This window comes from Cavia porcellus, unplaced genomic scaffold, assembly GCF_034190915.1.
Source record: "Cavia porcellus strain 051 isolate PalLab524CR breed Dunkin Hartley unplaced genomic scaffold, mCavPor4.1 scaffold_1, whole genome shotgun sequence".
Taxonomy (NCBI): Eukaryota; Metazoa; Chordata; class Mammalia; order Rodentia; family Caviidae; genus Cavia; species Cavia porcellus.
Genome location: NW_026947484.1, coordinates 208868222 through 208883727, shown reverse-complemented (window position 1 = coordinate 208883727; position 15506 = coordinate 208868222). Strand labels below are relative to the sequence as shown.

Below are 15506 nucleotides of genomic sequence, written 5' to 3'. Positions count from 1 at the left end.
TTCCATGAACAGCACACATACACTCGTATGTTAAACACCATGTGATACAGACTGCGCGTACAAACACACATACACATTCATTCCAACCATAAGCGCACATGAGTTGTAAAATGATCATACACAATGCCAGGAACTGTAAATATCAATCAAGGAACATTGTGTAATTATTAGTTTGCAGAAGTTCCACAGATTTCCAATCAATGTGGCTATGCACTCTCTGTTTTCTGAGGGTGCAACCGTTGCCATATTCCGGGGTCTGAATGAGAAACTAAATAATTCTCAATGACAAATTACTTATCACAAAACATAAAATTCTTTCCACATAGCTCTGCCATTATGGGATGCCAATTTGAAATACTCATTCATTGTGGATGAAAACGTTCATTGTTATCAGAATGAGAACACTCACTGATATATACAACTGGTCTCTCTCCACTACAATCAAAATTACATGGGAGCTGAGTCTTGAGCAGAGGCACATTTGGTGAATCAGAATCTTAAATAAACAGGGCACTTGCTTGCAGGAAAATGTACAGTAATACTGGCATAGGATCTCTGGGCACTCTCATCCCTGTTAGGATGGCCCTTCTGAACGTGGACTGCAGAGACACAAGTTCCCAGTCCCCAGGGTGGTACTTCCTGGGCTCATGCCCAGCGTGCCTCAGTGACCTTCGGTTTCAGGATGTTAATTCATCTGGGTCCTACTGGCCTGGGAGCCCAGCAGAACACCTCACCTTTATGTAGCTCCATTCCACATCTTAGCTTCTATTTCAAAACTCCAGAAAAAACTTTTTGTTTTACCAGATGCTGCTTTATAAAAAATGCTATTAATATCCTGAAAATTTGTGCTTATACTATAATTGCAACTATAGTACATATACGTGCATTTTTACAGAGACCAAAAGAAAATACACAAAAACAAAAATATTTTCAGTTTAAAGAAGACAACAAATGACCTTTCTTCTCTAAATGTGTTCAGAATAGGGGCAGGGATTTAGCTCAGTGGCATAAGCGCCTGCCCTGCAAGCACATGGTAGTGGGTGCGATCCCCAGTACCAAAAAAAAAATTAAGTAAATATAAAGAGAAATTTAATAAAAAATATAAAAAGTTCATGAAAAATATAAGCTCATGTGTAACCTCATCAAATGAAAGGTAAAGCATTGATAAGGTACTTTGGTCTTCCTAAGAACGGTTGGCAGTTTACAGGCACAGATACAAAACAAGGCATATTTATATAATGCTCTTGGAATTATCTCAATATATGTACACAGGCTAGGAGGCAGAGTCCTAGGTGGAACGCCTGCAGCCAGAGGGCAAGTTCAAATCAAGACCTACCAGACAAATCCTCTAATGGCTTTTCAAGTAGAAACTTCTAGTGTGGTGATTCGGGAATGAAATGGTATATACAGAAATTGGTGCTCATAATAGATAGTTGGGAAGTACTGTTCACATCAACAGTGATTACTATAAACCTCTAATTATGTGCTCTAGAGAGAGCCTTGTGCCTTTCTCACTATAATTTTTACTTCTTAAACTGGAACTCCATGACTGCAATTCAAATCTCAATGGCTTCATAGTTGTTAAATGTAGGCTTATCCACGGATAACTGCTGATACCGTTTGCTCTATCCTGTTGTACCCAAGCAGACCTTGACGAGAATAATGAATTTTCTCTTTGATTTCAATGTGTAATGATAGTTTGCAAGAGGAAAAAAAAAAAAAAAAAACGACTGGCGGTTGGCTGTAATACTTGAGAGGATGTCCTTGACAGAGTGAAAGAGCTCAACACAAATTTAAACAACATTCTTGCCCCCAAGAAAACAGTCATTAACCTCACCCTCACGGTAAGACAGCATACATTAGCTAAATATCTGGGCAGCTGTTCTGTGTTGAGTTCAAGACCAGAGGAGAGAAAAAAGGAAGTCTGGAAAGCAAGGAGGGGCTGGTGAGAAAATACGCAGGGTTTGAACTCTTGAGTTGCCAGGCAAGATGGCACAACCTATAATCCCAGCACTGGGGAGGCTGAGGCAGGAGGAACCTGTGAGTTCCAGGGCAGCCTGAATTACACAGCCAGTCTCTCTCTCTGTCTCTCTCTGTCTCTTTCTGTCTCTCTCTGTCTCTCTCTGTCTCTCTCTCTCTCTCTCTCTCACACACACACACACACACACACACACACAGACACACGAAATCTGCAAAGTTGGCAAAAGCAGTAAGACACTTCAATCACGTTGTGTAATTAGCAATTAGGTTTCTGCATATCTACTCTTCACAGACAACCCTCCCCTCTGATTCACTAAATCCTGCCTGCACTTGTAGCTTTCAAGTTCACTGTGGGTCTGAGCTTACCGTTCATAATCGGTTCCACCCATCGGACTCCTACAGCACTGTAAACTGAGCAGGCAATCACAGCACTCTTATTTTGTAACTAGAAATAGCTGGAGCCAAGTAGAGGTAGAAAAAGGAAGGTATGTGATAAAATGCCTCTCTCCCTCAGAATAAAAAGGGAGAGAGCATAGGTTACAAATAACCCAATATGTTTAATTTTGCAAAAAAGCATTATTTTAGAAAAGTATGCAGGTGAAAGGTATATTTCTTATAGAATAAGGGCCTTCACTCTTATTTTAGTAAACAAAAGTCCAAAGAAAAGGTCACCGGGAAGATGAACATCCTGAGAGAAGATCGCCCTGTCAGCAGCTTGCTTACATGGGGCTGCACGACTGTCCTCAGAGGGAGCCATCCACTTCCTTCTTGGCTAATTTTCCTTCTACAAACTTACTAAAGGGATCATACGAAAAATCAGACATGAGAAGTCCTGTTCTCTTAGAAGCCTGTCATTTTGGCCCAAGGTTCACAAAGTTTCTTAACAATTATTTACCTTTCTCAATGTACTATGTCATGTATCTGAGCTTGAAGGGCTGTGTGTGCTCATAAAAGGACAGAATCTGGCATCCCATATTATATAAGCTGTTTTCAAGCAAAAATGTGACTTAGACAGATTGTTACATTTAAATAGCTGGATTTACAAGTAAAAGTACTACTTTTTTTTTAAATTGAAAAATAATGCTCATATTTTTATTAGGAGTTTTTTAACGCGGTGCTAATCACATTTGTTCTTTATCTTAAATATTCATGGAGCAACTGCTGTGTCCAGAGAATATCATGAGCTGTGAATTTAAAGAGAAGTAAGATTTTTTGATTCATAGATGGCTTACCTTATAAATCGGGGAATCAAATCTGATTTAAATATTGTCTCTGATGAAGATAATCAATAGTTATACTAGCATTATGTCAATGAACACTGTTTCAATATATTCTTTACTTTTTTAGTATGGTCAACCAAATGGTCAGTAGCAGAGAGAATAACATTAGGCCTGGGGTTCCCTCTAATATAACTGCAACTATTTTTTAAATACTCAGCTACAGATAACCCCAGGGCAATGCTACACGCCCCTCATCACCCACAGGATAGCAGCAACCCACTTGACCTGCTGTCCTGACATGACAATGTCATATGAAAAACATCTTCATGCAGCCTCTTAATACTGCTGATAGGAAAAACAGATAAAAGATTATTTCTTTAAATTCTTCATTTTAACCAGGCTATGAGTCTTAGCATTTCTTCAGTTCAAGTAAGAAATATCCTTTAAAAAGAAAAGCTAGTGTAGCCATTCACTGAAGTTTTAAAAGGCTGCTCTATACCAAACCCATGTTGTGTGCAAATACTGAACTTAATTAAAATACTATACATAAAATATTAATAGCTCCAGCTATTAAAATTACATTAAACTCTCTTTAGCTTGGCCAACACAATATGAGCTCTCTCTCTCTCTCTCTCTTTTTTTTTTTTAGTGAAGGGCAGAACTTGGCTTTATGAATCACCTTTGCTTTTTATACTGTTTGTTCCAATTCACTAAAATGAAATTTTAAACTCATAAAAGTTATTATCAAAACCATATAGTACAGTAAGGTAAGTAATTTAATCATTCTACTAGATTCTGACAAAAACATCATTCTTTTTTTCTTAAATTGTAAATAAAACCTTTTTAGAGTGTTTTTTTTAGTCCCATACAAAACTGTAGCTTTGTAAATTAAAGTGGACAGTGTCTATTTGACCTTCTCCAATGAGTGTATTAATAGAACCATTAACAAATTATTGATAATTCGGATGAATTAAATAACTTACACAGAAAAAAAAGATTTAACTCAGGTTGAGATATGAGGTACCTATTTGATAATTAGATTGCATCAACATTTTCTCCTGGTGAGAGACTGCACTGAAAAACTCAAGAGTTCCTCTGACATGTTTATGTGCACATATTATGTACTAATAAATATACACACATACAAATATTTGCACACATGTAAACATATACACAGTTCGCACAAAAAAAAGGACTGGAAAGAAATGTTCAAACGTGCATATAATTATTAATTGAACAATGAGTAGTTTTACTTTTTCTATATTTTTTCATATGTACTAATAATTTGATGTTAATCAGTTGTTACTTCCAAACACTAGAAAGATATATCATTTCTTGATAAAGTAAATCCAAACTGATCTGAAGGTTTGGTATTTTTTGCTTTCCTGAACTTCCAAAAATATCCATTTGTTAATCTGATCTGTTATATTTTAAACTATTATAAAATCTGATTTAAATCTATTTCTTCTTTAAAGTCATTTCCCAACTTTCACTCTACGTATATTTTAAGTCAAACTAAATCATCCCCAAGTTGATATTTCAAAGCATCAAATTAGTCCATTCTCTTGTTCTCTTTTGACAGACTTCTTTTGGAAGGTTCGTAGGTAGTAAGTTATCTCCAAACTGGCACAAAGTTGAAAAATAAAGAGGAAGACATTCATACACTAGTATTATATTTCTGAATCCTTACTAATGATCTCTGCTTAGTTTAAATGCACACTTGGTTTAGGAAGAAGATAAAATTTAGGGAGATGAAATCTCCAGAAAGAAATGAATCGGAAATGGATGCCAAGACGTCTATGCTTTTCCCCTTCCTTCTGTCTCTGCCCTCACTCATTCCAGATCCCGCTTAGTCTTCAGCCTTACCATTAACTCATTTCATGAGAAAGATATTTCTAAAAACCTAAATACAATCTTGGTAAATAAACAGAAGAGGAAAAGCACAAATAACAGGGGAACAGAAAACGTTCCCCTGGAGAGAGACAGGAAGGAAACATGTGTCAAGCGAATTCAGAAGAGTGACCAGGAGACCAGCCCTGGACTTCAGGGCAGCCCTTCAGAAGGGGATTTAATCAGAAACTACGTGTCGTGCAGTCTGTAGCCCCAAGCTCAATGACTCCTCAGAGGCATCTGGAAAGTTTTATGGAAACATCGAATCTTCAGTCCCATCACTGTGGATTCTCTTTACCAGGTTAGATAGCGCTTCCCTAATGATTGTTACACACGAACAAACACAAGGCTATAGAAAATGTCTCGGCCAGCTTTACATTGTTTTAGTAGAAAACCTAGTGTAGGGTATTCTATTTAGACAAATGAGAGACTATGAAAAGAAGAGGTCTTAAGTCCATGTGTCTTCTAGAAGATAATTTATGAATGAGACGGACAGAGAATTAAGAGACTAAAGGAGGAATAATGCATAGCTGTATATGTTAAACAGTTCTTTACCTTTATCTTTTTATCAACTTCTCCTCCTCTTTTCCTTCCTTTGCCTCTCCTTCCCTTTTGGTAGGATCCTCACATACGTCATTTTTTCTGCCTATATGATTCTTTTCCTCCAAAGCTCCTACTCTAATCCCTTAGCAACTCTCAGATGTCGGTGTAAATGTAGCTTCTTCAGGGAAATCTTCCCGCATCATCTCCACCGTCCTCCCTCAGAGGAGTTAGTGCCTGCTGGTAGAATGCCAAATACCCTTCCTTTAGGAACGCCGTTTAGGAGGCAGCAGAGCCTTGAATGTTGCTTTATTGATTAAAGTGGTTTCAGTACCGCGGACCCTCCCTGGGTAAAAGTACGTCATGTCAAACTACGGATTGTATGTGTGAGTCATTCTAGTAGCGTTCATGTTTTATATTTGCCAGCTGAAGTACTTCCAAAGACATAACAGATAGTAGAGAATACAAGTACCATGAAGTTTCTCATTATAAATTCAAGCTCATATCGTTTGCAAGATTTGGCAGTTGATTACCCAGTGAATGTTTGCTTAAGAAGATATTCTGGAACCCATTTGAACATTTGGGTTTTGAAGCTCACTTATGATGATTAATTAGCTCTTTCAGATTTTTATGTGATGTGAAACAGGAACAACAGCGCAAGTTTCTTTACCGTAAAAATGAAACACAGGAAATCTTTAATATGTCTTGGTTTTAACTTGCAGGAATTAACAGCATAGAGTGGATAAATAGCATATAGAAATGAAAAATTACCTGACCGTCCGTCTCTCTGGAAGTCCACATGATACCATTCTCCATCATTCACTTTCTTCTGCAGGGCTTTTATTTTGATGGTACCTGACCCCATGTCCAGGAGGAGGTAGAGGTGACCATCCAGCATCTCAATAGCGAAGAAGTCCACCTTTATCATCTGTGGATGTTTGGCATCTTTTTGATGTCTTGGCTTACCGTGGCTAAACAAGATCAGGCCATTTGGCTCTGTTGTACGAAAGTCAAAGGATATGGAGCCTGTTTTCTTTGCATTCCATTTTGGCAAAGAGATGAAAGACTCTGGGGTTTCAAAGGTGATTGGATCTAAAGTTGCAACATTTTCACATTTAAATGCCACCACTCCATGGATCTTCATCTTAGGATCACCTTGCTTGGCGAGTCGTGATAATTCCAGCCTTACATCATTATTTTTATATACAACCTGTGGGCAGAGAATAACAGTATTATAGACTTATATAGTATTACAGACATATTCTAAACATACAAGTTGGTATCAATTGTGTAATTTGCAAACAGATGACACAAAGCACAAATTATTATTCAACTTTGTTGTATAAAGAAGTTTTTTGTAAACAAAATTCAAGTAGCAATTTATTGAACAATAACCACACAAATTTAATTTGATTCAAATAATACTTATGTAGGTGTGTATACACACACCTAGCCTGTTTTAAGTCCAAATATTTAAATAATTCTATATACATATTTCATTACCATCTCTAGATTAATATGTGAAAAATAGAATTCGTAGAAGCTGCTGGCTATTATACTTCCAAGATTAAGTATAATCACTGAGGTCATTCAGTTTTTCCATCACAGAAAAATTGGAAATTGTAGGTTCTCTACGATCTCTTCCATAGTCTAAGTACTCACCGTGCTCATTTCCTTTGGAAAATGCACGGCAAGTTAATGTGGAAAGTAGCCTGTAATTTCTGAGCAAATCCATAAAATATAACTCACATGGAGAAGCTCCCTCTTGCCCTGGCCCACATTAATAACTAATTGAATCTTGTTATAATGTGGAATCATCACATGAGGCATATTGTGTTTACTGTAAATCCATTCAGTGTTTCATTTTACTTTTAATTTATGCAAACGTGCAGGTTTTCCTGTACTCATTTTTCAAGGCACTCCCACTTTGTGTGGCTGGGCAGCACTGATAGTTCTGGAACTTTTGAACTTCAAATAAGACACTGTATAAATTCATTGCCAGTCTCACAATGTCATGGAATACTATAAAATCAAATGTAATAAATTTATAAGTATTCTGACATAGCATAAAGAGAAAGTCATATCTTTCCTTATAAAATGCATATAGTAGATGGTCACATTTTTACAATACAATACAGTAAATTGATTACTTCTGTCTAGATATACATGCTTTCAAGAAGGGACCAAAAGAGTCAAAATTTCTAGACTCTAAATTCATTCATTCAGCTACAAAAATATGTTTTCCTAACAGGAAAAATAAGCAACCTGTAACTGATTGATTAGTAGTATGATGTCAACCAAATCAGCCTGGTAGTTATTTCCTTCAAACCTGTGGCCAAACGAACCAAGAGATATGATTTGTTAGCTCAAACTGATGAGTTTCTTAATATAATTTGTTAGAACATGCTTATTTTTCAGTGATTAAAGGTGAAAGCTCTAGTATTAGACTCTTAGTGTTTAAATTCCAGGTTTAAAAATACATTAAGTATGGTCTCCTAAATCTTGTTGTTTCCAATAAAAGGAACTAATACTTCACATGATGATTGTAGTGATTAAAAAAGCAAGTGGATGCATGTGAGAAAATCTCCATGAAAGCAATAAATCCAATGCCAAGTACATTTTGAGATTTGGTTGAATGTCAAGCATATAAAAGTACATGATGGTATATAACACTAACTCTTTATTATAACCTAACAAAAATTCTACAGTTATGCCATTTTAGGAAAATGTTAAGAAATTAAGCCTGCACATATAATCGATTTTTATACTTGATTCTCAGCAAACAGGGAAGTCATATCTTTCCAATGCTGAGCTTACTGTTTCTGTTTTCCTTTATCTTAAAGCAGGATTATTACACTGAGCAGGTTATCCTTTATTCTTTGAGTAAATATGAAAATGACTTAATATATATCTATTGACAACAAAAGAAGAGAAAATGAACTTAAGCCATAACGAAGAGGGAATTACATTAATTCTTAAGAATACTGTCTCAAAACCAGAAAGAAATGGTAAGCTACACAAAAGTACACTTTGGATTGTCTGCCTATGGAGATTTTTAGAAGTGGAGAAAATGCTTTTAATGGATGGTTTTTCAAGTTTTAGAACCTCTCACCATTGTTTTTATGCTACCTGGTCATCAGTTTTTCTAATTTTTTTGAATCTTACATTTTAATATTTAGAGATCCTTTGGACATAAATATGGATTGAGAATTAATATTTTCTGACCCAATAGGTGTTGGTTCATGTCTCCCATGCAATTGAACTACTTTAATAACTGGGTTTTTCTGACATGATAAAGTGGGTATATGGTTAATATATTGCCTTAGGAATCTGATACAAGCAACTTTAAAGTGGAAGACTATGGAATTAATCCAACCATGAGCAAAGGTATCAGTGAGAGATTTAAAGATCCTAGGAGCATATTGAGGGTCTTGGTGTTGTGGAGATTCAGGGAGACATACAGAAAAGTTGATATAATTCCTGTTTTCTCATTGCTTTGAGTTAGCGATGGAATCCCCTCCCCCTCTCACACCTCTCACAAAAGAATCTCCACCATCTGTCTGTTATAAAGGAAGGAGATTTGATCATTATAGCCCAGCACCAAGATCAGTGCCTCACACAAAGTACATACTCAAGAAATACCTACTAAGAGCTGAATAAAATTCTTCGTTCATCCTTTTAAATCTAAGTCTCTGACTACAGCCATTTGTTTTTAAGACAAATAATTCAGACATACAGTGAAAATGCAGCATAATATTATCCTATGGGCCAATCTCACAACCTAACTACTATTTCTGCTCTATTTCTCTAGGAATATGTGTAAATGTCTGCTCATATCCATTTCATAAGTGACAAGCTGACCTATGTGCTCAGAAACTTCATGTTCCAGTTCATCTTAGGTTTAAATTACTTTCAGAGTAAATAATTCCTGAGTTAAAACTTTTCATAGGTGGAATCATTTTCCAAGAAAACCCATTGTGAAAAGGACAGTATAAAATTTTCCTCATCATTTTGTATTCTTTAAAAGTCTCCTCTACAAAATAGAAAATAATTTTGGATAGAGATTTATAGCTCTCCAATTTAAACTACTACTTCATTTGACCTAGATTTCATAATTACTCTACTTTTCTAAAGTTAGACTTATTAAAATGACCTGAATCTAGTTCAGTTAGAGCAGTGAGTAGCTCTAAGCATGTCCTGTCTTCTCAGAGTTTAACTTTAAGCTATTGTTGCTTCATTCTGAAATAGTGTGGCATGCAATCATGTGATTCTTTACAATTATTCATATTTTACTAATGTAGAAAGCTGTAATTTGTTTCACTCTTGTACAAATCTGTATACATTTTTATCAGTATATATCATTGGTTATATTGCTGTGTACAGGCTGGTTGTATTTATAGAATCAAGGTTTCTTTTGGGATAGTGATTTTTTTTAAAAAATTCAAATTTTTAAATTTTACCTCCCGAGTATATGGATTTATATCCTAAGAATCAAAGGGATGCAGAAATAAAGCATGTTCTCAGGTTTGTTATTTTTGCTTTATTGTATTTGTTTTGGTTTTAACTGCCATGTAATTTCAACACATTCTTACAATGACCTTTTCTTTTTCTTTGAGCATTTGGTAAGACTTAGAAAAATGCCCCCCGACTTTAATATGCAAGAATCAAGAGTGACTTATAGATAAAAGGAAGTAAGGAGACATTTTTAAAATGGGACAGGGGCTCAAGAAATGGAGGAAAGGTGAAGGAAGGAGCACAAAGGTGATTTTATAAAGCTGATTAAACAGACAGACCTTTTGCAAGTGTGAAGGAGACCAAGAGATGGGGGGAACAAGATGGGGAGGAGATGTAAACAGAATCAAGCTGTGATATGAACATGCACCAACTCCCCACAATAATGTGATCCTTATGTGCTACAACTGTATTAATACACATTAATTTTTTTTAAAAGAACAAAGAAAAAAAAGAGAGCAACTGGCTTGTGTTTCTGTATTCCTAGGCTTTATACTTGAGGTACATATTGGAACGTGATAGTTGACCTTGATGATAGTCCTGAAAATAGGACAATACAGGGGAAGCAAACAAGGTGAAGAACCTAAGTTTGACAGTGTACATATAAGCTTAGTTTTTTGTTGTTCTTGTTTTGTTTTGTTTTGGTATCGGGGATTGAACACATTTGCAAGGGAGGCACTTATTTCGCTGAGCTAAATCCCCGGCCCTCCTTGTCTAATTTCTGTATAACTCAGTTTCCTAAGTTCTATTTCTAGTGCCAACAACAACAACAAGATGGAGGAGGGACATCTAAAAAAAAAAAAAAAATCATACCTTGTCTATGAATTCTTCAACTTTTTATTTCTCTCAATGTATTTTGGGGAAAGGTACATGAAACACTGTTATTATGTCTCTTTTTATGACTTCTTCTGGTGGTGTTTTTTGAGGTCAGGACATTGCTCTCTATTTCGAGATACCCTGATCCAGTAGAAATGAGAATGTTCACTTCATCTTAATGTTCCTGGATAAGCGAGGGTTCCATCTCTCACATTCGTGCCAGTGTCACAGAAGCCCAGGCGGTTGAGAGATGTTATTTTCACAGGGACAGGAAATATGTGAAATAAATAAGCTACTGGGAAAATACTGGCCACTCAGACAATGACTTTTTAAAATAAAGACGTGCAACAACGTAGACATTTTAATGGGATTCTTGAACACGCACTTATCAAGAATTTCTATGCCTTCACCATGACACTCTGTGAAATGATGAAATGAACAATGAATATAGAGTCAAACAGCAATGTACTCTTTGTCTAGAGGATCCTGGAGGGAATATGAATGACTCATTTTGACGTGTCTTGGTTTTTTATTTCATACTTAAGAATGACAAGTTTAAGGCTAAGGGTCAGCTGCTCAAATCAGATTGCAGTGAGAATTCCAAGTCACTGGCTTGTAAACCTGTGACCTCATGCTGCTCCTAACCTTCCTGACGCTCAGGGTTTTCTTCTGGAAAATGAGGTAACAATATCTACAACTTTATGGTTATGGAAAATAATAAATTATATTTTTAGCTAAACTGAAGATATAATTTAAGAATGAGGGGTCTGGAACACAGTAAATATTCAAGTAAATATTAGTAGCATATATGAATATACTTATGAAAAACAATGCTATTATTGAATAATATTAAATATATAATATTGAATACCATTGAATTATTGTTAAATTAATGGGGTTGTACAAATAATTGCAATTGTTTTAAGGGTAAAAATTAACAGGGCACACAGCTGAGAACAGCAGAATCAAAGAGCCTTAGCAGACTGGGGCTTCCTTTCTCATCCTGATATTTACACTGCAGCTTACGGGACACTCCAGATTGTCTCTCTAAAGTTCCCAGGTCTGAAAATAGGTGGACAGAGTATGCTAACAATCCTCAGAATTTTATTTTTACTCATCTAACAACGAAAATAGCCATCACCATCACAACCACCTCCCAGTTAAGATTACTGATCTTAACACTCAGTTAAAATTTATCAGTTGTTTACCATCAGATCCTTTTAGAAAAGTTTTTATACATTAATGTGTATACTTTTCGTAAGTGTCCTAGAAAATAGGTAACATTACTATACTTAATCAACAAATATGCAGAGCCACACAGTTATTAAATGTCTTTCATCAAGACCATGTTTAGTACTTTTTGAATAATTAATGATGTTAACTTTGTACCTTATTTCAGGAAGAAATTTCTTAGTTTTGATACAGCTGCTAAGCACAAACACCTATTTGCCACAAAGTCAAAGGACAACATTCTAGGAAATACGTGCATTAAAAATAACATTGTTCTTTTCATTTGTCCTTATTAAAGTACCTATGAGTGAATCAAATATTACAATGGAGCAGAAGTTATCATGTGCCTGTCAATTAAAATGCTTCCTCAAATTGGTTAGAGGGGCTATTTCTCTGTTTCTAGGATGATAATATATCTTTCAACAAACATGTCATCTAGGATTTAACAGACATTATAAAATATTTAAAAGATTGAAGAATTGGACTGTTGCTGTAGTTTTTTTTTTATTTTTGTTTTAAAAGCACTTAATATTTTATTATGATCAAGTGATAACAACCCTTTCGAATGGCTCAATTTATATTTTCTTTTTATGATCTCTCTATATATCAGCTCATTATAGCTGTGCATTTGTATCAAAATACAAAAGAGAGCCTGTATGTAAAAATCACAGGGTTATTCCAAGAAGCAAATAAATTGCATTTGTTTTGGATGATCTTAGGAACAGCATAACAAGAAATAAACATATTATATATTTCAACTCTCAAATTATTAATATATTCACTATTTTAAAATTACTGCATAGTTGAGATGCTTGATGCAGTTAGATAAGCCCTTGTGCAGCATATACTAAGCTAAAGTGTTTAAGAAAGCCCAGAATTGGGGCTGGGGATTTAGCTCAGTGGCATAAGCGCCTGCCTTACAAGCATGCAGTCATGAGTTCAATTCCTGGTACAGATAAAAAAAAAAAAAAAAAAGAAAAAGAAAAAAAAAAGCCCAGGATTAGTCATGCCGGGTACACAAGTCCAGTCTAGGACAACACAGCCACTAAGAATAGATCAGTTTGGCTTCCCTTAAATATTTGTTATTAGGGGCTGAGGGTTTAGCTCAGTGGCATAAGCGCCTGCCTTGCAAGTATGTGGTCGTGAGTTCGATCCCTGGTACCAATAAAAAAGGAAAAAAACAAAAAAAAAATTTGTTATTGGCATGTACTGACAATGTGTAAACTCTATGAGGTCACAAACACAGGTGTTTACATATTACCAGATAAAAGTATGATTTTATATAATTCAAGTTCATTGATGTCGATAAAATATATATGTGTGTTATTATACTGGTTGATCTCTCCATAGACAGATAAGTAAATACTATGCATATACGAATATCATACATGCAACAAAATATAAATACAAAAATAATATTTGATATTTTCCCAAATTAGAGACATTTTTGTTCAAACATTCAGATGGTCCTACTTATTTGGTATAACAGATATCTTGGTTGAAAAGCACATTTTAGCACTTACAAGGGGTGTACATTTCAAAGGAAGGAAGGACTTTTGCCAAAGAAAAGACGTTTTACTTAAATGGAAGTATAAAAGTTAACGCTTTTCTCCAGTTCCTCTCTCATGAAGACATAATCGTAAGATCACAGTAGAACCAAGGTGATAAGTCTTTTTTTTTTAAATCTTCACATTCACTACTGATTTATTCTTTACCAAAAGTCAAGTTTCTTGTGCAGCTCACTCCCTTGAAACAAGCGACTGATGCAGCATGTGCGTCTGCTCAGAACGTAACACTAAACAACGCTTGCTGGACTTAACTGACTAAGGGATCAGGAGAGCTTCAGCTTCCCTGGGAATGTCACACCTCAGAGGTCCTCCTCTGCCATTGGACTCTCCCCTCCTGAGGCAAGTAAGCATCCAAGAAAAGCACCTAAGTCTGGGGAGTGCAGGAGGGAGGAACTGTAGGAAATGGAAAAGCCCAGCATAGAGCACCCTGACACATTCTGAAAAACAGTATTTATGATGGAGGTAATTTAACTTTAAGATGTGGCATATAAAAAAAGAAGTCTGAAAGTGGATGTTTTTGAGAGGAAGAAGTTTGCACTTTTCCTTTTAAGCTCATCCTGTCCAGAAATCATGTGCAGATTAAATCTTCAACTGAATATGTCATAATCTTTAATCCAAAATAAAACTAATCGAGAAATATAAAAACAGATGACAAAAGCATCGTTTCTCAATTAAACTACATGACATGAAAGGTAAAACCCAAAATCACTTAAAATTTGCAGAGGTAAAAACAACTGTTCTATATAGTGTTGAGGAAAAAAAAAAATTCTAGTCCCAGTTAAACCCTACCAAATATATCCTATTCATAGAATGAGGGAATAAAATACCCTCCTAGTCTGCTTTCATTCCATCACTCAATAATCTGCCTGAAGGCATTTAGATAAGAATTAGTGTCGCCTCTTAAAACCCACTGAGGTTAGAAGACTGAATCGCCCTGGATTAAAAGTTCAGTTTAATGAAGCTTTCAGTGGCAGCAAAAAACTAAACTAACAAAAGTAAACTTTGAGTTCCAGTAAACAGTAGCATCTACATTTCTCTTATTTATGGGTCTATAGTGTCTATTTGGACTATTAGAAACTGAAGGACAAAATTCAGTAATGCAGAGTTTGAGTAGCAAATTTCTTTTTAATGCAAACAATAACCATCTGTGTCACAGGCTGGGGTCTGAGAGGTCTATGAGCAGTTACACATGAAGGACACCCTGTTTTCAATACAAAGAGCACTGCAGAGAGACTTATTTAAAGACAACTGCAACTTTAAAACTGCACTCGCTTCACAATAAGCTGTTGCACCATTATGACCATGAAAACTCTGCAGGAAAAAATATCATCTTGCAGTAATTTCCCTCCACTGATGATGCAGGATAAGAAACCGAAAAGTTGACCAGAAGTGATAAACTGAAATATTTCCTGTTATTCTGAAAGCGATGAAGATGATCTTGCAGAATATATTACACAAGTGGGGGGTTTAAAGCTATTTCAAGGGCAGTGGTTGGCTGCTTTACCCAAAAGCCTTTTTATATTTTCTGCCAGTCTCAATGAGGGGGGACATTCGGCTACTATTATTATTTTAATAGAATTTATCTTCCAATGAAGCAAGATGGTATCTTAGAACTTAGAATAACAAAATAGTGACACCAATGGTCATGTCTAAATTAATCAATAAATATTCTGCTGTATACCCAGCCTCGTGAACTGAATGCAATTTCTTCTGCCACCTAATTTTACATTTTGCATTAGGAGTTAGTCAA

At 35.6% G+C, this 15506-nt stretch overlaps 1 protein-coding gene across 25 annotated transcripts in view; it reads right to left on the bottom strand.

The window, feature by feature from the left end:
* The window catches only part of Nrxn1 (neurexin 1), a 1032692-nt gene that overhangs the window by 582660 nt on the left and 434526 nt on the right, over window positions 1-15506 (bottom strand). For all 25 annotated transcript variants that reach the window (XM_063228713.1, XM_063228704.1, XM_063228733.1 and 22 more), the window contains one exon: window positions 6402-6840. In XM_063228713.1, coding sequence (XP_063084783.1) covers window positions 6402-6840 — 439 coding nt within the window. The remainder of the gene's footprint in view (window positions 1-6401; window positions 6841-15506) is intronic.